The sequence below is a fragment of the Artibeus jamaicensis genome, unplaced genomic scaffold (genome assembly GCF_021234435.1).
Source record: "Artibeus jamaicensis isolate MK-2021 breed Jamaican fruit bat unplaced genomic scaffold, CSHL_Jam_final contig_482, whole genome shotgun sequence".
NCBI lineage: Eukaryota > Metazoa > Chordata > Mammalia > Chiroptera > Phyllostomidae > Artibeus > Artibeus jamaicensis.
In genome coordinates this window covers 14,946,642-14,972,150 of record NW_026521857.1, presented here as the reverse complement: position 1 = coordinate 14,972,150, position 25,509 = coordinate 14,946,642, and the positions used below count along the sequence as shown (strand labels likewise).

The following is a 25,509-nucleotide window of genomic DNA, read 5'->3' as shown; positions in this document are numbered from 1 at the left end:
CTTAAAATCTACCTTTCGCTCTAGGAATGGATACTACCTCACATTTTATTGGAAACTTAAGACACTAAAAAGTAATATGATTAAATCATATAAGTTAGTATCTCATTAAAATAGAATACACTCTTAGAGAGGGCTGAGTTACAGTTCATCTCTGTATTTTGTAGTAGATTTTATGGTTGTTACCACAAGATCCATACTCTCTCCCTCATTATGTAGTGGTATTAGGATTGGAATGATCCCCATCCTTAACCCCTTTGCAGGCCCTGCCTGGTAGGGTTTAAATCTAACAGAATAATCACACTTGTGTTGCACAGTGATTGATTCAGGGGTTGTTCAAATAGTGTGGTTTTCAAAAACTTTTGCTGGAAATCATGGGGTATAGTTTCTTATTCTGGAAATTAAGATATGTGGGTATAAAGCTCACCTACTAGTCATTTTAACACAATAAGAAAAACCTCCTGAGGAGAAAAATGATAAAGGCAGAGCCTTGGGAATCATGTTCAAATGCAACAAGTTGGAACCCCAATCAAACTTCCTGAAGCAACACTACTTTCAAACTTTTCAGAGACATGAGCCCATAAATCCCTTTTGTTATTTAAGCCATAAATTCAGAATTGGGTTTTCTGTTATCTGTAAAAACAACCTATTTTAAAATATTTTAGCCCTGGCTGGTGTAGCTCAGTGGATTGAGCACGGGCCTGTGAAGCAGAAGGTCACCGGTTGGGTTCCTGGTCAGGGCACGTGTCTGGGTTGCAGGCCAGTTCCCAGCAGTGGACTCACGAGAGGCAACCATACATTGATATTCCTCTCCCTCTCTCCTTCTCTTCCCCTCTAAGGATAAATAAATAAAATCTTTAAAAAAAAAGAAAAAATATTTTAAAAATATGGCTAAATTAGTATAAAAATATAAACAAAATAATCTAGGAAATGCTTAAAATACTAATTCCCAAAGATGATTATGGAGAAAAATCACTTTGGGAGTTTTGTAGACATATAGATGAAAAGAACCCATTTCTGACCTACTGAATTCTCTGGGAATGGGGCTTAAAAATCAGGACACTCTGAAAGCTACAGAAGTGGTGATGCTGACGTTGCTAGTGTGCAAACCTATGCTTGAAATACCCCAGCTTGAACCACCTTTGAAAATTAACTATTTTTTAACACAAACTCAAAATTCTACTTATGTGTTAATTATAAATTACTCTAACCATACTTTCTAAGGATCTCAAATATTTTGCGTTTACTCTCATCATAAAAATTACTTACTATAATTTTACATATAAAAAGAGAGAAGTATTTCTTTCAACTACCACCACAATGGTAAATGTGGTAATGACCAAGATTCATAACCTTATTTACAAATAGTCTCTACATTTCCAGAAAGAATATATTTAAAAACAAAAATAGAGGAAAATTGTCAAGGGTTTTTAAATTAATTTCTTTCAATTCTGCTATCAGTTTCACTTCACATTATTTCTATGTTAGTTTCAGCTGGTCAGTTCCCTGTCTACAGAGTTTGGTTCAACTTTGAACTCAAATCCCTTTCTTGGTTAACCTACCTCTCAAAGAGAAAATATTATTTTAAAGTCTAGTAATATATGATGAGGAACTAAATAAAATGTTTAGGATCTGAGAAAATTCCACATATGACCCCTATGACTGAAAACTAAGATAACTGTTCTAAAGAATAAAGAGAAACCAAATATTTGGAGACCAGCAAAATGATTCTTTAAAAACTTAAAAGCATGAATATTAATGAGGAGATATGGCAGTGAATAAGGGAAAGATGAAGTTCAATTCTCTAAACTTTTTATTAGGTAACAGGTTGATATAATCAAACAGCTATATCCATTAATATAACGCACAAGTGTGTGGAAAGAAATATTTTACTGAGAGCAGTGATTCTGGTGTTTGACCACTTACAACTGTTTATTAATGGCTTTAGGCAAACACACTCGCTGTTTCCTCCCTGCACCTGTGCGAGCTGTAATCAGAGAAAGGACCAGGTAGAGGTGGAATGAGCCACATACTGTGTTACAGGATATGCAACATATTCTGCTACAGCTGATTGAAAAATCAATAAATGCTGTAGTCAACAGGAAAAAGTGACTGTATTTGTGCAGTGTGTAAATGGTCACAGTAGAAAGTGGACATTTTAATCAGAGATACCTTAACTACATCTACCATAGTCCCACACACTCTTCAGAAAGTTGAATAATTACATGTGGTGGTTCCTCAAGCCAGAACATTGAGGAGAAAATGTGAAATGTTTTCTCCATAGCTCTAAGGAGCATGTTTTTACTTGTTACATTGCACCAAAACTGAGATGAATGCATTAAGTTGCTTGGAATCAGTGTTTGGCGGGAAAGTGGGGTTTAGCAGTACATAATCTTAAAAAATACTGTGGAGGTGAGAGAAGAGGCAGGGGCCAGGTTTGTTTAAACTCACAAATTTAGTCAGCCTCATTTAAAAAACAGATACTGTGGCACGCATGCCTAGAAATCCACTCTTGTCTGTTTCTTTATCTGTGTTTTTAATGCTGGTTGTAACTTGCCCTATCTTGCCACATGAAGGACACTTCCTTAGACAGGAAGATAGCAGATTTCAAAAGCCATTGTTACAAGCCATAGGCTTTTTTAAAAAAGAGTTTATTTATTTATTTTTAGAGTGAGAGAAAAAGAAGGAAGAAGAGGAGAGAAACATTAATCGATTGCCTGTCATACACACCCCAACCTGAGACTGTGCCCCACAACCCAGGCTTGTGTGCTGACGAGGAATTGAACTAGAGACCCAGCGACCTTTCGTTCTGTGTGAGAACACCCAACCAACTGAGTCACACTGGTCAGGGCTCAAGCCATAGGCTTTTTAATACTCTCTACAACCAGACAATTTGCTTAGAAGTTTTTTGGCTTTTTAAAAAGAAATTAACCAGTTAATGGACTATATACATGGATGAGGTAGCAGCAAGCACCGTAGATCAGGAGGCAAAATTATTTTTAAATCATATAAAAGCATCTTGTATATTTACTTACATCCTACAAAATTTTTCTCTAGCCTTTTAGTTTTCAAAATTTTCAAATCTATAGATCTAAATAGTACAATACCCACATGCCCTTCAGCTCCGTTCACCAATTACTATTTTGCACCATTTGCTTTCATTTTCTATTTATATCTATCTGAATGTAAACTGCAGATAAGACATTTCACTACTTATATATTTTAGTATGCATCTCCTAAGACTAAGGAACTGTCTTACATAACCAAATGCCATTATACCACCTAAATTAATAGCAATTCCATAGTATATTCATTGAACATGCATAGTTCCTATTTAAATTTCCCTAAAAAGGCCCCAGATGTTTATTACTGTCCTGAATCAAACCAAAGTTCATGGTTACATTTGGTTATTATGTCTCTTTAGCCTTTTTAAATCTATAGTAGTCACTCTGCTTTTTTTAAATGACATCTTTAATATCTTTGAAGAGGCCAAGTCTAAAAGTTGCATATTACTCCACGCACAGCGCTGTTTTTATTTCCTTTTTCAAACCAAGTAGGCAATGAAGTAAAACTAATGTAATGTACACTTAGTGTGTTACTGGGTGAAGAGAGTAAGCAGAGACTAAGACATTTTTGCCTCTTATTAACAGACTAACCCATAAGTTTAACAATGTGGTCCAAAAAACTCTCTCTACATTTAACATCATTGTAAACATACAAGAGCCTTTTAGTCTGTCATTTGTCTCTTCACAAAAATATTTTAAAAAGTGGCAGATGACTTTAAATTCTGGGAAAAACACAGGGTTAGTCACAAGGAAGTCTCTAAGAAAGAGGACTTACTAAAGAGAGCATCAAACAGCCGCACATTAAACTTCATATTGCTCACTGAGACAGTGCTCAGAGCTTAAAAAATACAACCCTAGGGTGGTTCTGGCCAAGGTGGAGGTGTGTGTAGAAACACTTCACTTTCCCACACAACCAAAAGAAGGATTAACTTTTTTTTAAAACAATTTAAAAACAAAAACCACCAGAACCATCAAACTGCATGGAACTCTGACAACCAAGTATTCGTCCAGACTGATAGGAGGTGTGGAGATGTGCAGCCGGGTGGAGAGGATGTGGAGCAAGGTGGCGGACACACGGACACGGCAGGGGCTGGCAGATTTACAGCTTGTAAGTCAGTAGGAACAATGGGAATGACACGGACCATGAAACCCAGGGTTTCAGAGCAAAAAACTAAAGACTCAGAACCTCGGGCTGTAAAATCCTTTGGGGGTTGGTTGCAAAGGTGGGAGAAACTCCCAGTCTCACAGGAGAGTCCACTGGAAAGGCCCAGGAGATCCTAGAATGTACAAAAACCACCCATCCAGGGATCAGCACCTGAAAGGGCGCAATCCACTCGTGGGTAGTGGGAAAGTGACTGAAAGCTGGCTGAGAGCCAAGCAAGTGCCATCATTCCCTCTCTGACCCCTCCCCAACAGGCAGCACCAAAACTCAGCAGAGAGATGCCCCAACCTGGCAAATACCCACCGCTTCACTCCTTACAATGTAACAGGTGTGCAGAGACAAAGAAATATGGCCCAAATGAAAGAACAGATCAAAACTCCAGAAAAAGAATAAAGGGACAAGGAGATAGCTGACCTATCAGATGCTGAGCTCAAAAGACTAGTAATCAGGATGCTCACAGAATTGGTTGAGTTTGGTCACAAAGTGAAGGGAAAAAAATGAAGGCTATATAAAGTGAAATAAAGGAAAATATACAGGAACCAAAAGTGAAAGGAAGGGAAACCAGGACTCACATTAATGATTTGGAACAAAAGGAATTAATAAATATCCTGCCAGAAAGAATGAAGAAAGAAGAATAAAAAAAAAAAAAAGACAAGAGGCTGAGGAATCTCTGGGACAACTTTAAATGCTCCAAGATTCAAATCACAGGGATACCAGAAGCAGAAGGGGGAGAACAAGAAATTGAAAACTTATTTGAGAAATAATGAAGGAAAACTCTCCCAATCTGGCAAAGGAAACAGACTTCCAGGAAGTCCAGGAAGCTCAGAGAGTCCCAAAGAAATTGGAACCAAGGAGGAACTAAGGAGGACCAAGGCACATCATAATTAAGTTATCTAAGATTAAATATAAGGAGAGAATCTTAAAAGCAGCAAGAGAAAAGGAAACAGTTACCTACAAAGGAGTTCCCATTAGACTATCAGCTGATTACTCAAAAGAAACCTTGCAGGCAAGAAGGGGCTAGAAAGAAGTATTCCAAGTCATGAAAGGCAAGGACCTACCTCCAAGACTAATCTATCCAGCAAAGCTTTCATTTAGAATGGAAGGGCAAATAAAGTGCTTCTCAGATAAGGTCAATTTAAAGGAGTCATCATCACCAAGCCCTTATTATGTGAGATGTTAAAGGGACTTATCTAAGAAAAAGATAAAAAATATGAATAGTAAAATGACAACTCACAACTATCAACAACTGAACCTAAAAAACAAAAACAAAAACTAACAACTACAACAGGAACAGAATTCCAGAAATGAAGATGACATGGAGGTTTATTAGTGGGGAGGAGGATGGGGAGAATGAAGAGAAAAGGTACCAGGAATAAGAAGCATACATGGTAGGTATAAAAGAGACAGGAGGAGGTTAAGAATGGATGGGAAATGGAGAAGCCAAAAAACGTATATGTATAGCCCATGGACATAACTGAGGCTGGGGGAATGCTGAAGGGTTGGGGAGTACAGGGAAGAGGGGACTAAAGGGGAGAAAAAAACTGGGACAACAGTAACAGCATAATCAATAAAATATACTTAAAAAACCTCAACTCTGTAGCTAAAGAAAATCTGATTCTAAGTTTCATCTTCTGGATAGCTGCAATTGTCCTATTTTAATATCCTCACATTCCATGTCATGGGAGTCATCATCTCAGTGAAAGACTCATCTGCACTTTTGTTTCCTGGTTTTGTTTTTTGTTTTTTATGCTATCAACTAAGCTATAAAAAACAGGGGTGCACTGTTTGTTTTTAATATCACAAAATTAAATTCCAAATGGGTGCTCTTGTGGGTGCTGCATCCCCTTTACTAACGATAAACACTGTCGGGTTTGGCCGAGCTAAGACCTGACAAGGCCTTTGGGGAGTGCTGCCTCGGGATACTAAGACTCTTGAAGAATTAGTTCCAAAAAGCCTTTCTAGACCTATATAAACATCATTCATCTTTGTTATTTCACTACCCATCGCTGTTATTTTCCTGGATCCTCTTCTTCCAGCTTCATTATTGTGGCCTAGTCCTATTGTTTCCATACTCTGTACCATCATTTGTTTCTCTCTTAGCAAGACTATCTCTACTTTGATAGATCAATAACAAGTTCTCTTTTTTGGCATGGCCCTTTTATCTGTGCTGTCCTCATAGATGGCTTGAACTACGCACAACCTGGCTGCAACAGCACTAGAGGATTAAACAGACTCAGGGGCTGGCTAACTTACCAAGGATCACATGGCTTGTTAGGGAAAAGCCAGGGTAGCAGTCGGGTTTCACTCCTAGTCCCATATTTGTGAGACAAATCACAGCAGGGTGTGTGCTAAAATTGTTTTTCTAAAAATGGTGTTGCTTCTTTTATGTAACTCATGTATCTTTCTGTATTTAAATTACTTCAATATTCACCACCCATGTTTTCAAATAGCATCTGCATTTCTTAGTTCTTTAGTTTGACTTGTTTTAAGCTGGATTTCACTACCCAGTAGTTTTTGGTTTTTTTTTTTTTTTAAGGGTCATGAGATTAGTATCCCATCGGTCCTTCCATGCTGGAAAATGCCAACATGTTTCTTCAATATGTCATTTGAAAGACATCTTGTTTGGCTATAATATTTTTGGGTCACCCAAAGTCAGACTTTTATGCACTAGCACTGAGAAAACTTTCTGGGATCATGGAAATGTTGTCTACCTGCACTGTCTCTTATGGTAGTTAGCAGCTACTATATATGAGGCTATTGAGCTACTGAGCTATTGAAACTGAGGAACTGATTTAAGTTTTGATTAATTTAAATTAGTTTAAATTACTATATGTGGCTAGTGGCTATCGTTTTGCAGAATGCAGCACAGCCACTGCTTCATTGGTCGCTGGCATTGAATGTACTATGAGAAATCTGGGGGGCAAGTCTTTACCTTCCCATACAACTGCAAGAAATCTGTTCTGAAAGTATGGAGCACTCTGTGTCCAATTTTCCTAGAACATAGGGTGGGTGTCCTTTTAATCTGAAGATTTGAATCTTCCTTAATTTCAGGGACCTCTTTTTGTTTATAGTTTTGAATACCTTCTTTCCATTTGTTGTGGGACGTCAACTTTCTTTAGTGTTAGATAATCTGTCATCTGTGCCTATGAGCTAATACGTGTCTTACATTCTTAATTTCTACAATCACTTCATCTCAAATTTCTCTTCCATGCCTTACTCCACTTTTTAGGATTGTTTATTGAGTAGACTTTGTGTTTGTGGCGATGATGCATTAGACTTCAATTTGTTTCCTTAATGGTACAATCTTTCTTCCCACCTCATTATATATTTTCATTATCTTTCGATAATTTAATTTTATTGAGTTCATGTTTAGTCATTTTATAGTGTGAAGCAATTTAATTCCTCTCATCCTTGAATTACCTTTCTTTTTGGTTGGGGTCTCTCTGAATGGTGTTTCTTTCCCTTTTCCTGATCTAATAACATACAACAAGCCACTGTGCCATTTCTTCGCACCATGCCCATGGCTGGGTGACTGGCCAGGTATTCCAAGGGCTTTAACAAATGGTTTACTTACCAATGCTTTCTGCCACATTTAAAAACTACTTTCTTTGCCCTCCAACTCAAGTTTGTTCTCACTTTCCTATAGCCTGAGAATTAGCACAGGGCAAGGCAGAACCTAGCTGAACAAGGGCTCTGCATGTTCTTCTGTGATTTTGTTAAATATCTTGTATAACGAAATTGGGGAATATGTCAAAACCTGGGTTTTAGAGTTCTGTTCATTTCCCAAATTCATCGTGTTGTCCCAGGACCTTTAGTTAAAATTTCCAATCTCTTTCACTGAGTTGCTCCTTCCAGAAACTTCTACAACTCCTTAGTCAGGAAATTACATACTCATTTTCCTTCTTTCCACATTTGGGATATAAACTAATCTTTGGGGGACTTTGCTGATTTACCTATACAGCTTGGTGAGAGGGACGGGAAAAGGGAGAAGGTTGCGGTTGGCAGCCAAGCCCTGGTAGGCCTCTTCCCTGTGGTCTGTTTCTTTCCTTAACTGTCATTTTTAAAGCTTATTGCATTAGGTCATGCTTTTTTCCCTGGAGAAGACAATAACAACTACTTTTTACTATTAGGTTGACCAAAAAAGTCTGTTACATTTTTTCCACACTATGGCTTTTGTAGCACTTAGTTTTCTTTAACTTCATTTGAAACAATTTTGTTAGATTGTATTGTGACAGGTGTCACATTCACGTACATTTTAAAAAACTTATCAAAATTGGTGAATTTTTGTGCAGCCATTTCAATATTGAAGATGGAAGAAAATATCCAACATTTTTGACATATTATTCTTTATTATTTCAAGAAAGGTAAAAGTGCAACCGAAATGCAAAGCAAGGTTTATGCAGTGTGTGGAGAAGGTGCTGGAACTGATGGAATGGATCTAAAGGGGTTTGTGAAGTTTCTTGGTACTGTTGACATTTTGGCCAAATAATTCTTTGCTGTGGGCCTGTCTTATGCACTGGGAGATGTTTAGCAGCACCCCTGGCTTCTACCCACTAAAAACCAATAGTGAGAGATAGCCAGCACACTCAAAATATCCCAATCATTAAAGTTATTGGTGAAAATGAAAAACTGTGTCTTTTATTTTACAGAAAAAAAACCCAACAGATTTTTTGCCAATCCAATATTTTGTTAGATGGCTGGGGTAGGAAATTATGGGATCAGTTTCAGTTTACCTCTGGGGCAACATTTACTTAAATAAATGAATCTTTACGTGTAAAGTATTTAGTACATGCCACCTGCTCTTTCGACATACGATATCAAACTCTCTTATACATGGCTGTTTTCTGCACCTTAAATTTCACTCGGCAATTATTTTTTGAGCACCTGTTACATGCCAGGGCACAAGGTATAACACAGCAGTAAATAAGAGAAACAAGGTTTTAATTTATTATGTGTGAGTATGAGTTCGTTTTTAAAGTGAGGATAATTTCAGGCACGAATAAGAGATATTGAAATAAAAAAAGACATGATGATAAAATAGAGAGTGACAACGTGAAGGAATGCTTTAAAAAGATGATCGTGGAATACTATGATTTGGTGACTTGTAAGTCGAGCTATAAATAATGAGAAGGACCCCACACTGGGCAGATCAAGAAGGAAAGAAGCATAGTATTCCAAATATAAGAAAGAGCAAAAGCAAAAAACTTGATGTAGAAATGATTTTTATTTAAAAAGCAAAAAGGTGGTTGGTGTTGCTACAGCACAACATGTGAAGGGCTGTGCTGTTTGTGACGTGGTCAGAGGAGGAGGCAGGAGCGGACAACTCAGGGACTGTAAGGCTGGAGGAGTATGGCACTTTTGCTAAGTTGACAAGTCTTCTTTGCTGCTCTTTTCTATAATTATTTGGAACCCCTAACTCTTATTTCTATTCTAGCAATAGTTACTTTAAAAATGGTTCAAATGTATACATTTCAAAAATTACAACAGTAATCATGTAAATTCATATAGTATAAAAAGCAAGCTCCCAACCCTTACTCCTGTGCACCGAGGCCTCTCCCACCTCTGTGAACAGTTTGGACAGGTATCGCAGCCGACATTCCAAGGTATGTAAATGTTTACATATACACACACACATGCATATATACATAATACAAAATGTTTACATATACACACATGCATATATACATAATACACACACATACCTTTTAAACAGACATGAATGGAATTATGACTATTTGTAATGTTTTCATTTAATATGTCTCACAGGTCTTAATTCTTTCTTAAAGATACAGACTATTCCAAGTATGGATTAACTATGGTTTAATGAATAAACTATGGTTTAAGCATTCCCCTATGATGAGTAATTGCCAATGTTTTTAAATAATAAAAACAATGTGGGATGTACGAGCTATCCTAGGAAGTTACATAAAAAAATAAATCTAAAGTAGAAGTAAGGAAACAATAAAAACAAGAACAAATTTTGTTTTAGGTGTGGTTGTTAATAACTGTGAGTTTGTTGTCCTTTCACTGTTCATGTTTCTTTAACTTCTTTTTCTTAGATAAGTCCCTTTAACATTTCATATAATAAGGGCTTGGTGATGATGAACTCCTTGAATTTGATCTTATCTGAGAAGCACCTTATCTGTCCTTTCATTCTAAATGAAAGTTTTGCTGGATAGAGCAATCTTGGTTGTAGGTCTTTGGATTTCATGATTTGGAATACCTCTTTCCAGCCCCTTCTTGCCTGTAAGGTGTCTTTTGAGAAATCTGCTGACAGTCTGATGGGGACTCCTACAGAAAATAAGTAGCATAGACAGTAGATAGAAAATAGATGGGGGGGGGCAAGAATAGCATGGGAAATATAGAATCTAAAGGAACTGAGACACATGGTCATAAACTAAAGGGGGGGTAATGGTGGGGATGGGGGGGCAGGGTGGAGGGGAATGAAGGGGGGAATAGAACAACTGTAACAGCATAATCAATAAAAAAATTAAAAAAAAACAAGAACAAAAAACAGACAAAAATTGGTGGCTTACTGTTTAAATTTACAATAGTTAAGTAGTATTATACTAGCCAGCAGTATTAGAAGCAGTAGCTACCAGAAGTACTGTTCACTGCTTTGTGCTTTGGTGACTGCTTTACAGATGTCTAACATACCACCCACTTCTCAACTAAAACTTAAAATTAGTTAATAAGTTTTTAAATAGGAAGTTTAGAATAGGAAATCAGTACTTTGACATTTTAAACCTGACAACTTAAAACTTAAAACATAGTTTACAAATAGACATCACACCCTTAAAGGAAATAACAGAAACAATTAGTAATCTCTCTATGCTCTCTTCATAGAGATTTCAAAATAAATCTAAGGTTATACATAGGATGTGGGTTTTTCACCAGGAGCAGAATTACAGAAGGTTTGTGGTGTTAGGAGGGTCATGACACAATGCAGGCTGCTTAGCCTCAAATGCAAGTGTAAAGCTTACATTTATTTTAAATTATACCCAGAGATAAAAAATGTAACAAGAAGATGATGCTACAGGAAGACAGATCCAACCTCTGTCTCCTGTATAAAAGTTAAACTATTTTAGAGACCATAAAAAGGAAACCTCCTGATTGGTTTAAAGGTTAAATAATACTCTTTCAAGGCTGTATTATGAAACTATGTTCAACGGTCACAGAGGCAACCGTATTAACTTGCAGCAGGATTTCTAAATCCTAATTTGATATTTTCAATTCACATATTAAAGCATATGTACTAAAACAATTATAACTGCATATGAAGTTATTACTGTAAAAGAAAACTTAGTGATGTGAGTAAATTCGTGACAGCTGATTACCGTGATTAATCAACACAACCTTACTAAAACATCAACAGCAACGTCTTAGCTTTTATTACTGATTTGTACTTTGCCCTAAAACAAATTAATCAGAATAGTAAATGTGGTAAACGGTAGCCTCTCTGTGACTTCAAGGTGACTCATTTGAAACATCTAAAAACAAATCATGCTATATCAGGTACTGTTAAGTTTCTAAAACAGTTTCCTGTAATTTAAAGTCATAGCCAACAGATAGGAAAAGATACTCAACTTCACCAGCTATTAGGGAAATGCAAATCAAAACTACAATGTGACACCACCTCACACCTGTTAGAAAGGCTGTTATCAACAAGACAAGCGATAACAAGTGTTGGGAGAGGTTGTGGAGAAAAAGGAACCCTCATTCACTGCTGGGGGGATGTAAACTGGTATATCCACTATGAAAACAGTATGGAGGTTCCTTAAAAAATTAAGAATAGAGTTACTATATAACCCAGCAATCCCTCTTCTGGGTACCTACCCCCCAAATTAAAAACATTTATTCACAAAAATAATGCACCCCTATGTTCACTGCAACATTATTCATAGCTGTCAAGACATGAAAACAACCAAAGTATCCTTTGACAGATGACTGATAGAGGAGATGTGGTACATATATACTGCAGAATATTACTCAGCCATAAGGAAAAATAAAATACTGCCATTTGTGACAACATCGATGGACCTTGAGAATATCATGCTAAGCAAAACAAGTTGGTTAGAAAAAGCTAAGAACCACATGATTCCAGTCATATGTGGGACATAAGACTGACACTCACAGACACAGACAACAGTATGGAGGTTACCAGAGGGAAGGGGGTGAGGGGTCGTAAAGGGTAAAGGAAAGATGATTTGACTTCAGAGAGGGGGCATGCAATGCAATCTACATAAGACTGTTCATAGAAATATACACTTAAAACCTATACTATCTTATTAACCAATGTCACCCCAATAAATTTTATAAAAATAAATTGATTGACCTTAATATTTATGTACCCCTAATAAAAACCTTAGCAAGTAAAAAAAAAAGTCATGGACAAAAGCTTTGAATGTTCTTTGTTTTAATAACTAGAAAAAAATAAAGGTACATATAAATATTTTAAAGAAACTAATAAGGTAAGTTGAAAAGTATAGAAAAAAGAAAATCAAATTTTTTCTCAGTGCTAAGACTGATTTCATTCTTTCTGGAAGACACACAGACACACACACACATTTTTAAAGTGCTGTTTCTTACAGGGCTAAATGCACACAGGAAAAAAATCAGCATTTGTACAAGGTCCAAAAGCTAGAAAATATCTCTTATAAATTATAGTTTAATTGAAAATAGATCAACTTTGTGACCAATACTTAAAATTCTATGTAATTCCAGGGATTTCCCCAAACCATGGAATTACATAAACTACTTTTTTATAAGACTTTTAAAAAAAAAAGAACTGTTTTATTAGATTTATAGAGAACGTCAGAACATAGATAGTTCCTGCTTCCCCTGCACTGTTACCCCTGTTATTAACTTCTTCTCTTCTTCCATCAGTTACAATTCAGGAACCAATATTGATACTGTTTTACTAATTGAAGTCCATACTTTATTCAGATTTCCTTCGTTGTTTTTTTTTTTTTTTTTTTAATTTAATGTCCTCTTTCTGTTCTAGGCTCCTATGCAGGAAACCACATTACATTTAGTTGTCACGTCTCCAAGGTGCTCTTGGCTGTGATAGTTTCTCAGACTGTTTTGATGACCTTGACAGCTTAGAGGAACACTGATCAGGCATTCTGTAGGATGCCCCACTATCAAAATTTGTCTGATATTTTTCTCATGATAAGATTGGGGTCTGGGGTTATTGGAAGGCCAGAGAAGTACAGTGCCATTTTTATCATGTCGTATCATGGGTACATACTATTAATGGGATTTATAACTGTTAATGTTGACCTTAATCATCTGAGTGAAGTATGTTTATCAGGTTTCTTCACTATGAAGTTATTTTTTCCTGCCCTCTCCATACGGTGCCCTTAGGAGGGTCGGCACCGTGCACATCAGAGCCCGCACTTCGGCAGGAGGGATCTACGCTTTCCCTCCTTGAGGGCAGAGCATTTAGAATTCTTCTTCACAGAGATGCACCTCTTCTCCTCCATTTATTAATTTATTCAGTCATTACTTACACCAGTATGGACTCATGGATATTTATTTATACTTTGACTTATAACCCACTACTACTTTAAACACTGTTCCGCCTTTGATGACTGGGAGCTCTTTCAGGCGGCTCCGCTCTGTCCCTTTAGCAACTATTAATGTAGAGTTTTGTCTCATCTTTGAGCACTTCTTTACTTTCTGGCATTAGAAGATGCTCCAGGTGCATCTTGTATTTTTCTTGTTTCAGTCCTGGAATCAGCTGTTTCTTTGAGAAACCTTGGTGTCGTTTATTGGAAATGGTGTTAGAAACCAAGATCTGTGTGCTAGTTACACATAAACTAATTTTTTATTTTTTTTATTTAAGTACATTTTTTTCCCCCCCGCCCGCCCCTTCTCCCCCCATTTTTTTTATTTTTCAAATCCTCCCCTTTCCCTAAACTAATTTTTAACAACACCAAGATGATCACTGGTATTATGGTACTTAAGAGTCTAACCTCCCTTTACTCATTTGCCAGATGCTACTATGAGTTGGTTTTGGGTATGTGAATAATGTCCTTCACTTCAAGAAACAGTACTGTCTTAAAAACCTCTAAATATGTAATCCCTTCACATTTAACTACATACTAAAGTTGGATACCAAAGAGTCATCTCTGAGCATGTTAGTACAAAAAAATTAACTGAATTTTATAATACAGTGTAGTATGTGGGTACTTGTCACTAACTCGTTCCAGAACTGGTGATGAGTGCCAAAACTGACAAATATGGAACTGCTCATAAGCTACCGTGAGACGAATATCAACCTCGGTTTCATTATAAGAGAGGGTGCTGAGTGCTGAAACACTTTTTCCCCATAAGAATGTGATGAGTACAGGGTTTGATGAGTTCTGAAGTTGATGTGTGCTGAGGTATGACTGCACCTCATGACTAGATAGCAAGCTAAGTAAAAAAACTCTACATACTTAACTTCCTTTGTTGAGAATTTGTGGGAAGACTAGATGAGATTACAGAATAGATATTTCTAATGTAAAAATGCTTAAAATTTTGAGAGAGTTGTTAAAGAAAAAAGGAAAATATTTTAATATTCAAGTAAATTGCTCAAAACAGAAAACACTGTGCTTCAAGGGGGAAAAATCCTCTAAAAAGAAGTTTGTTGGCCAGACTGGCGTATGAACTACCACCTGTGGTGAAACTAACAGATTAACACAGGAAGTTGGAAAGCATGAATTGATGACAAAGTCATATGATTAACTCCATCATTTAGTAATGTCATGGTAATATAACATTATTAAAATACATACTATCTTAAAGTTCAATAGTAAAGATTTTATCACTTCCTCTCCACCTCTGTCAAGACTGCATACTGATCTGGGCACACTGATTTAAACCTAACTCCCTCCCTTTATGTCAGAACAGAATTCTGAGTGGGTGTTTTCAAGCCAAGAGTGGTTGGGGTATTGCCCATCTGAGGCAACCCTAGAGGTTATCTGCCGGGCTAACTAACCAAAGTGGGTAAATGTGACCGGGTACCAGGAAAAGAACAAAAAGTTGGATTTGAGTAGAACTAAACTGTTTTAAATGAAAAACTTTCCATTATTTAGAAAAGCAGAATTAATTCACGGATGTGCTTAGCCCACAGAGGCTTTTAATATGGTAATGAGAAGTTATTATACAGAGGTGAGTGAAAAGTAGGTTTCTTTCACGGTTATGAGTACATAAAACACAGAATTTACTCTTGCATTATTATTTATTGTTTAATTAATTTTCCATACAAACAATTGTAAACCTACTTTTGCCCAGCCCTATATTTATCTTTTTATAATAACTAAAATATAAAATCAACTCCAGGTTAAATACCAGAAGACTTGGCTTCAATTTCCATCTATTTCCTTCAGCTAACTGAGAAAATGAACTGTTCTGAGTTTTGTTCCATAACCTGGAAAGTGGAGAATTCTATTAGATATTAATGTAAAAAGAAAGTCCTCAACTATTAAATAACACGTGGATCTCTATAACAAAGGTAGAAAATTCCACTAAGAGGAGGAAACAATTTTTAGCCACCATTTCCTTGCACATAAATACTGTGAATTCTTGCAAACATTTTTTTAATAAGTTCAAAATTTCAATCAGTTAAATGTCATCTAACTGATCACTCATAAGCTCAAAATCCTCCAATGACTTCCCATCTTACTCAGAAAAAGGCCTAAATTCTTCGACCCTATGCATTCTGCCCTAGTTACCTCTCAGACTTGCCCCACTTCCCCTCTGACTGCACCTGAGACTGACTATGCAGACTCGGCCTTAGGCCTGTTGCCCAGACTATTCCCTCCCTAGGAAATTCTTATCCCTTTAAATCTGCATGCCTCGCCTGCTTCAAATCTTTGTTTATATCAGGTTCTGACGAGCCCTATACTTAAGTATAAGAATAATGCTTGACATGTTTTAAGCAATCAATGATGCTATTAATACTTTTATTATTAATAGTATCATGGAAGAATTAAGAATGAAAAGTTACAAGTAATAAAGTCTATGTTCTCCCAAATGGAAAATACATTAAAAAAAAAAAGAAGTTGGTTAAATAACACAGTTTACAGTGAACAGAAATAAGCTCACTAAAGTGTCCATTTTAGGAAAAACCAAAAAGTCAAAGCGATTCTTAATTTGACATTATATACAATTCTTACAAAGAAATGAATTCATTATCTGGGGTGAATAAAAACTATCTTAAAGGGAACTCAAATACTTTCTGCACAATTTTTGGAATCCTCTACAATGTTGAGTATGATTTCTTTTTTTATATGTAAGGTCATCTATGAGTTGTTTTTCTGGAGACTAGTTAGGGGAGAAAGAACACTTTATATATGCTTTCTCATTTAATCCCAACAACTCTGAGGTAAGTACAGGTAGGATCCTCAGTTTTGAATGAGTAAATAAAAATAATAACTTGTTGAAGAGATAGTTAATAAGAAATTTGACTTCAAAATCTATACTGTTAACTAATATGAAATCTCTAGCAATTGTAAGAAAATGAAAAGACAACAAGTTGTGAGCACAGTCACTTAGGATTCTGAAGTCTTCTTGTTCTTAATAATAATTAAATTTCTTGAAGCTTTTTATTCTCATCAGGGTATATTATAATTATTTTTGCAAACTACTTTTAAAAATTCCATTAGCCTGAGACATTCAAACAGAAAATTAGCTTGTAAAGTATATGTGCAGATAGCAAGAAAAAAACCAAACCAACCAAATTTGTCCTTTAAAAGATAATGGCCATTATTTTATATGTAATTAAAGCCATTAACATTAATAATAAATGTGCCTGAATTTTCAGAGGTTTAATTCTATCCAATGACATTTCAAAGAAGGAACCCAGGGTCAGTAACCCTTTCTGTATAATGATAGATGCATTTAGCCTGAGTCTGAATTCATTTAACCTTCCTAACAAGTAGTGACCTACAGATAAAAGAATGTATGCAAATTGATACATGTATGAATGTAGTGATAACATCTGAATTTTAAGCATTTGAATATTCAAACTGCATACATTAAAAATCACTATTGTAGAAAGACCAACAGATGCATGAATTATTGCATTCCTTTAATTTCTTCAAATACAAATATTTGAGTGGTGGCTGTGGACCAGGCATTACATACCAAGCCTGGAGAAAAACAGAAATGAAATAAGACAAGCAAAAATTCCTCTCATGGAACTTCCATTCTGGTGGAAAATGTGAACAACAAAAATGTATCATTTATGGCAAAAAATTGTTTTGAAAAAATATAAAGCAGCATGAGTATGGTGTTTAAAATAGGAATGTTATTTTACATAGAAATTTGGCCAAAGGAGCTTTATCTAACAAAATAATGGAGATCTGAATGTGGTAAGAGGATTATACAGTATTTAAACTTCACAATAGTAACTCTGAATTATAACAAAATATTAAAACAATACACATTGGAACCTTAGAGTTCCACCTAAATAAGCACTTATAGAATAATGGTGACTAAAATCTATCAATAATTGTCATTCTGTTTCAGAAGGAAAAAACTTAGGTGAAAACTTTGACAAATATTCTAGGAAAATGGCCCAAATCTGAAAGCTGCTACACTTAGGAAAGGCACTGTGAGACCCTATATAAAATAGCTCCCAAAGACAGGGGCAAAAGCAGTGTCACGAAGAATGTAGAGTATATGACAGATGTAGTTATCTCAGAACAATAATGTGGGGGAAGAATTTGGACTTTAAATCATAAAGTGTCAAGTTGACTAAAGAATCTTTTAAACCAAACTGAATAAACCTCAGTCTCATAAGTATATCTACTACATTAATGCTACAGTGTTTATAAAAATGAGTATTTCTTCATCTAATGTATTTCCTCATCTAAATATGACATTTGCAAAAATATAATCTTCATAACTACATTTAAAAGCAGTCTTTATTATACCAAAGAACAGATTATATAGTATTTTATTAAATGAAGAGTTTGAAACACTTTACTCACAAGAAAGTAACAGTAATTGAAAGGGTTGGTCTGAAGAGATTTGAAGTATAAAAGTGTTTGACTGAGTTGAGTTCTCCCCCTAGTGGAACATGAAAGTTGATCTATTTCCTTTACTCAGAATCTAAAATATATTATTATTAGAATTGAAAGAGGAGTTTCAGGTTTTAACAAAAGATTTATGAATCTTAATCTGCATGTAGTAAGTAAATAAGTAAAAGTGAATCATTAATATGTTCACTGAAAACACGTTTACTAAGTATTAATAATAAGCTAGCCAAGGAGAATTTAGCAGAAATACCTCAAAAGCAGAGGACAAGGAGGTCCAGAAAAACACAGCAATTTATGAAGGTAGCGCAGTGTGTAGAATGGTACAGAATTCTGAGAGAACGTGGAAACCTTGAAGAGACAGTGTATGCGTGTAGGAGGTGGAGAGGCAGGATGAGGAGGTGATGCTGACAGATGGAGTTAGAAACGCAGTCTGAGCAATAAAGAAAAGGTAAGTATTTTATGCTAAGGAGCTTTGATGTGATTTGGTAGGTAAAAGGCAGTCAGAAAGTTTTGATGATTTGCAAAGATAACTCTGGTGGCTCTGTGGAAGAGCTGAGGCTGCAGAAAAGGAACCTGGATAGGAAGTTAGCAGACAGTTGCTGGGGGCAGATGACTTAAGGGGGTGGAAGAGGTGGGGAAGCTAAGAAAGTCTAAGAAAGATTTTTAAAATGTCTTTGAAATAAATAAAATTACCTTTGATTTAGTTTTAGATTTACTCAGGATTTTTCTCTTTCAAAGATGAAGAGCTGAACTTTAATCTGTATGAGTGATTAAGAATTTGAAGGCAAATCTACAACAGCGGGTGAGGAGGTAAAATATTGGTGGAAATGTTAACTAGCACAAGCACTTGGTAAGATATTTGGGTATTATCAGGTAAAGTTGAAAATGTGCACACTCTATGTAACAGCCCTGGTATCTATGATACAGGGTAAGAAAAGTGTAAGTAAAATTCCTACTACTTTGAATAACCATTGATTAAGATATGAGATATAAAAGAAGAAAATTTGGTGGGAACAGGAACACATTTGATTGTAATCATGGTGAATTCGAAGTTTCTGTACAATTTCCATGTGGAGCTATTTACTGTCCATTAAAACTATTGGTCTACTCATCAAGATACCATACATTAAAAAGAAACAAAAAAGGCAAGTCAGAGTGAGAGTAGAAATCTGCAAAAAATAACATCAATATATAAAGAACTCATCCATAGAAAAAGATAACCCAACAGAAAAATATATGCAGAACACTTTAACAGGCACTTCACAAAAGAGGAAATCCAAATGGCCAAACCCATTAGTACCAGGCCGATGGAAATTAAACCCATGAAGAAACATCACTGCATACCTGCCAGACTGGCAGAAATCAAAGTGACACTACCAAGTGTTGGGGGAGGATGTGGAATAAGAACTTTCACACGCTGCTGTGGGAGTGTAATCCGGTACACTCTGGAAAACACAGCTGAAGATCTGCATGCTCTGACTCAGCCGTTCCACACCTTGGTACACATGCCAGAGGAGTCTGTGTACGGGTGCGCAGTTGAGTGTACATACGGCATTGTAATCACAGCATTGTAATCACAATGGTTCCGATGTGGAAATTCCCAAATGGCCACTAATATTAGGATGGATAAATACATTGTGATGTATTCATAAAATGGGAGATGTACAACAATAAAATTGATTGCTCTTATTAAAATAATGTTGAACAAAGAAAGAAGAGACAAAATATGAAAATATTCAATATAACTATACAAAATTCAGAAACAGGGAAAACTAAACTGTGGATCAGAGATGCGTACAAAGATGAAACAACTATAAAGAGTTTGATGGTAATTAGCATAAATTTTAGGATTACCATAAAATTCAGGATGAGGGAATAGGGTGTAACTGGGTAGATTTGTGGAGTATAGGCAATAATCTCTATAGTGGCCATATGGGTAACATTTTTAAAAATATTTTATTTTTTTTATTTTAGAGAAGGGGAGGAGGGAGAAAGAAAGGAAGAGAAACATCCATGTGCAGTTGCCTCTCATGCGCCCCTTGCTGGAGACCTGGACTGTAACCCAGGGTTGTGCCCTGACTGGGAATTGAACCAGCAATCTTTTGGTTCACAGGCTGGTGCTCAATCTACTGAGCCACACCAACCAGGGATGAGTAACATTTTTAAAGATATATTATAATTTTGCTTCATTTACAAACTTCTCTGTATATTGTTAATTTTTTTTAAGTATAGAAATTACCCTTTCCTTTACATTCCTTGCTCTAGGGGACATATCAGTAATGTAAAGGAAAGAATAAACAAATGGGATCTCATCAAAATAAAAAGCTTCTGCATGGCTAAAGAAAACAGTATTAAATTAGCAAGACAACCAACTGTATGGGAAAACATATTTGCCAATGATACCTCAGACAAAGGTTTAATCTCTAAAATATACAAAGAACTTACACGACACCACTCTAAGAAGACACCCAACCCAATTAGAAAATGGGAAAAGGACTTGAACAAACACTTCTCCAAGGAAGACATACAGAACATTCAGAGACACATGAAGAGATGCTCAATATCATTAGCTATCAGAGAGATGCAAATTAAAACCACAATGAGATACCACTTTACACCAGTCAGGATGGCTATCATAAACAAAGCAACAAACAACAAATGTTGGAGGGGTTGTGGGGAAAAGGGGTCCTTAGTTCACTGTTGGTGGGAGTGCAGACTGGTACAACCATTATGGAAAACAGTATGGATTTTTCTCAGAAAAATAAAAATCGACCTGCCTTTTGACCCAGCAATTCCACTGCTGGGATTATATCCTAAGAATCCTAAAACATCAATTTCAAAGAACCTATGCACCACAATGTTCATAGCAGCACAATTTACAATAGCCAAGAGTTGGAAGCAACCTAGGTGCCCGTCAGTAAATGAATGGATACAAAAATTGTGGTACATATACACAATGGAATTCTATGCTGCAGAGAGAAAGAAGGAGCTACTACCCTTTGCAACAACATGGATGGAACTGGAAAGCATTATGCTGAGTGAAATAGGCCAGGTGCTGAAAGACAAATACCATATGATCTCACCTTTGACAGGAAGCTAAACAACAAAACAAACAAGCAAGCAGAAAAAAAAAAACCCAAAAAACAAAGACACTGAAATAGAGAACAAGGGGATAGAGACCAGAGGGGAGAAGGAAGGGAAGTTAAGGGGAAAAAAGGGGAGGGATTTGGAGGAACAAATAGGAAGGACACAGGGACGAGAACTAAGGGGGGGGGTGGAAATGGGAGGGAGGTGGGGAGCAAGGGGCGGGGGAGGCTGGGATGGGAAAAATAGACAAAAAACTGTACTTGAAAAATAACTAAATAAAATTAAAATTAAAAAAAAAAAAAAGAAATTACCGATTAGGGGGAAAGATGGCTCCTGAAGCCATGTGAGAGAGACTCTTCATTTGAACACAGTTTCTAAAAAACCCAAAACTCGGAATCCCCAAAGAATACAAAGATTCAGGACTGATAGAAAAGACTGAAAAGAACAGTTTAAAAAGACTGAAGAAAGTCAAAAGTGAGTGGTGTTAGGAAAGCTAAGGGAAGAGAGAATGCAGAGTATGAGAGCTCAACAATGACAAATGAGGTAAGTTTAAGCAAGATAAATACCGAAAAATACCAGTAAGTTTGGAACTTAGGATTCCAGTGGTCACTGAAGTGCCATTTGATACTAACACTGTTATTTGTAATAAAAATTTCATGTATCATTCTATTTCTCAAAAATGACATGCTATATTCCATTTTAAGGAAAACATGCATCATACCAAGTTCTTCATTTTGATAAGTACTTCAGAATAAACAAAGAGTGATTTAAATCTTGCTATTTTATGACTAATATGTATAAGAATGTGGCAAAATTTTATAATTTTCTTGATGTTAGAATAGTACACATTAAACTAGAATTGCACAAGATAGAATGATTTAAACAGCTGATTACAAATATATTACGCATGTTCTAAGTTTTTCTGAATACGTGATACTTTATGGGGAATATTATCAACAGAACATAGAGGATAACTTTTTATAAACTTATATAAATCAAAATGTGTTGTGATTACTTTTGACCCGGATCAAAAGAGAGGTTATGCCCTGGCTGGTGTAGGTCTGTGGATTGAGTGCAGGCTGCGAACCACAGGGTGGCCAGTTCAATTCCTAGTCAAGGCATATGCCTTGGTTGCGGGCCAGGTCTCCAGTAGGGGTCGTGTGAGAGTCAACCACACATTGATGTTTCTCTCCCTTTCTTTGTCTCTCTCTTCCCCTCTCTCTAAAAATAAATAAATAAAATCTTTAAAAAGAAAGGGGAGGTTATAATATAAGTCTTAGAAATTAACTGAATTTTGAATTGAAACATAAGTCAAAAGGATTTTTCAGGTGAGGAGAAAACTGTACTTATGGCTTGGAACAAAACATTGTAATAAAAAACTGTAAAAGAAATAAGATTTTAAACGTATTACCTTGCCTATATTAGAAATGTACCTTATATTGTACAATAAGAAGTAGGACATAACTGACAAAATGTTTATTTTTAGAACCTTTTTAAAAATTGATGATTTTAGAGAGAGGGAAAAAGGGAGGGAGGGAAAGAAAGACATCACTTTGTTTTTCCACTTATGCATTCATTGAAGGCATGTTTGTTTTTAAAGCTTTGAATTTTCTTTTGAAAGTAGCTTTGACAATGTAGAAATGTGGTAAGTTACCATTAAAAAATGGACTTGGAGCACAGGCAACAAAAGAAAAAACATGTAAGTAGGACTTCAAAAAAATAAAAACTTTTGTACATCAAAGGGAAATAACATCGCAAAAGGTAACCCATGAAATGGTAGAAAACATTTGTAAACCATGTATCTGAGCCCTGGCTGGTGTGGCTCAGTTGGTTGGAGTATTGTACCTCAAATCAAAGGCTTCAGGTTCAATTCCCAGTCAGGGCACATGTCTGGCACATGTCTGGGGTGCAGGCCAGGTCCCCAGAAGGAAGCACAAGAGAGGCAACCACACATTGATGTTTCTGTCCCTCCTTTTTTCCCTCCTTGCCCTCTCTAAAAATAAATATATCTAAAAAAAATGGGCAAAGACCCGAATAGACATTTCTCTAAAGAAGCTATACAAAAGGCAAATAAGCACATGAAAAGATGCTCAATATCACTAATCATTAGGGAAATGAAAAATAAAACCACAATAAGATGCTAGTCACACCTGTAAGGATAGCTGTTATTTAAAAAATGAAACAAAATTAGTTAAGTATTGGTGAGGATGTGAAGAAACTGAGACCCTTGTGTATTGCTGGTGGAAATAAAAAATGATGCAGTTGCTGTGAAAAACAGTATAGTGATTTCTCAAAAAAAATTACACATAGAACTGCCATATGATCCAGCAATTCCACTTATGGGTATGTGCCCCAAAGAAATGAATGCAGGGGCTCAAACACATTTGTACACCACGTTCATAGTAGCATTACTGACAATAGCCGAAAAGGTGGAAGCAACCCAAGTATTCATCAATGGACAAATAAGTAAACAAAATGTGGCACACACATACAATGGAGTATTATTCGGCTTTAAACAAGAAGGGAATTCTGACACATAGTACAAATATGGACAAACCTTAATAACATTATGCTAAGTGAAATAAGCCAGTCACAAAAGAACAAATACCGAATGATCTTACTTATATGTGGTACCTAAAGTAGTCAAATTGAGAGGCAGAAAGCAAAACGGGCGTTTCCCAGGAGTTGAGGGAAGAGGAGAACAGGGAGCTGTTTAATGAGCGTAGACTGCAGGGGTGTCAAACTCATTTTCACTGGGGGCCGCATCAGCCTCGCAGTTGCCTTCAAAGGACCGAAAATAATTTTAGGACTGTGTAAATGTAACCACTCCTTAATTGTTAGGGAGTTGAAATTACATTCGGCCCTTTGAAGGCAACTGTGAGGCAGAAGTGGCCCCCGGTGAAAACGAGTTGACACCCCTGGTGTAGAGTTTAAATGTTGCAAGCTGAAAAGAGTTCTGGAGATTACTTGCAGAACAATGTGAATGCACTGAATGTCACAGAACTATACACTTTAAAACGTGTTATGTGTACTTTACCACAATAAAAAACATGGACTTGGAAATGAATAAGTGTTAAAAACAGAATCACAGTCACTCTTTGAATGAAGATGTAAGTCACTGTTTCGGTGCATATGGAACAGAAAACAATTGCATTCTTTTTATGTGTACTTTATTATTTTCATTTGGTACCTGGATTTCGAGCTCAGCAATGTGCTGCTGTAGTTCAGCCACAGCAGCTATGCTGTCTGCTTCCCGCAGTCTCACAGCCATCACTTCTTCCTTGTTCTAGGGTAGTGAAAAAAACAAACTAATGACAAACTTTATAGTAAACCGAACTAACAATACACTAATAATAAAGCATACACGATGCCATTTACCTCAAAATTTAAAAAATAACAAGCCCATGATTAAATGAGAAGAAAGCCATTATCTCCTAAACTTAATAGGAAATGAAGAATATATAGAATAGCTTTCTATCTTTAAATATTAAGAAATACCATCATATAAACAAATATTGCTCAAGATCTTTAAATTAAAAATTAGCTTAATTAAAAGTATTAAAATTACTGTTAACTGTGAAATTTAAATTTTTATGAAAGAACAATTATGGAAAACTTTCAAACACTTAAGTAACTAAGACAGCAGACTAATGGAGAATATGGATACTAACAGTATGTTAGCTAGATAATATTTTTAAAATTATATTCTTTCTGAAGCAATAAATGATAATGAATATTTACATTGTACTAGATAGAATAATATTAGGTTATGTCACAATTCTGTATAATATTTATCTTCCACCTCAATATTTCACAAAAGAAAAACTCTAAAACCGTATGTACAATATCTATGAGAAATAATAGTAATCCAGAAATAACAAGGAAATATGGTAGAGGGAAAGGGCATGCAAAAATACCTTGCTCCCCCATTAACTTCAGTTGAAATTTATCCATCACTTAGTATCCAAAATGCGTAGCATGGTCATCATATAATATTGAGAGTATTATAATATCAAAAATTAAAAAAATACTAAATTTAATAAAAGTATAATAATTAAGCTTTTAAATAAAAATTTACATTGCCCTGACTGGTATGGCTTGGTGGGCTGGGCATCATCCCACAAACTGAAAGGTCGTGGGTTTGATTCCCAGTCCTGGCACATGTCTG

General features: G+C 35.9%; 1 protein-coding gene across 8 annotated transcripts in view; it reads right to left on the bottom strand.

The window, feature by feature from the left end:
* EVI5 (ecotropic viral integration site 5) overlaps positions 1-25,509 on the bottom strand; it is a 231,629-nt gene that overhangs the window by 42,337 nt on the left and 163,783 nt on the right. For all 8 annotated transcript variants that reach the window (XM_037162019.2, XM_053668269.1, XM_037162021.2 and 5 more), the window contains one exon: positions 24,532-24,627. In XM_037162019.2, coding sequence (XP_037017914.2) covers positions 24,532-24,627 — 96 coding nt within the window. The remainder of the gene's footprint in view (positions 1-24,531; positions 24,628-25,509) is intronic.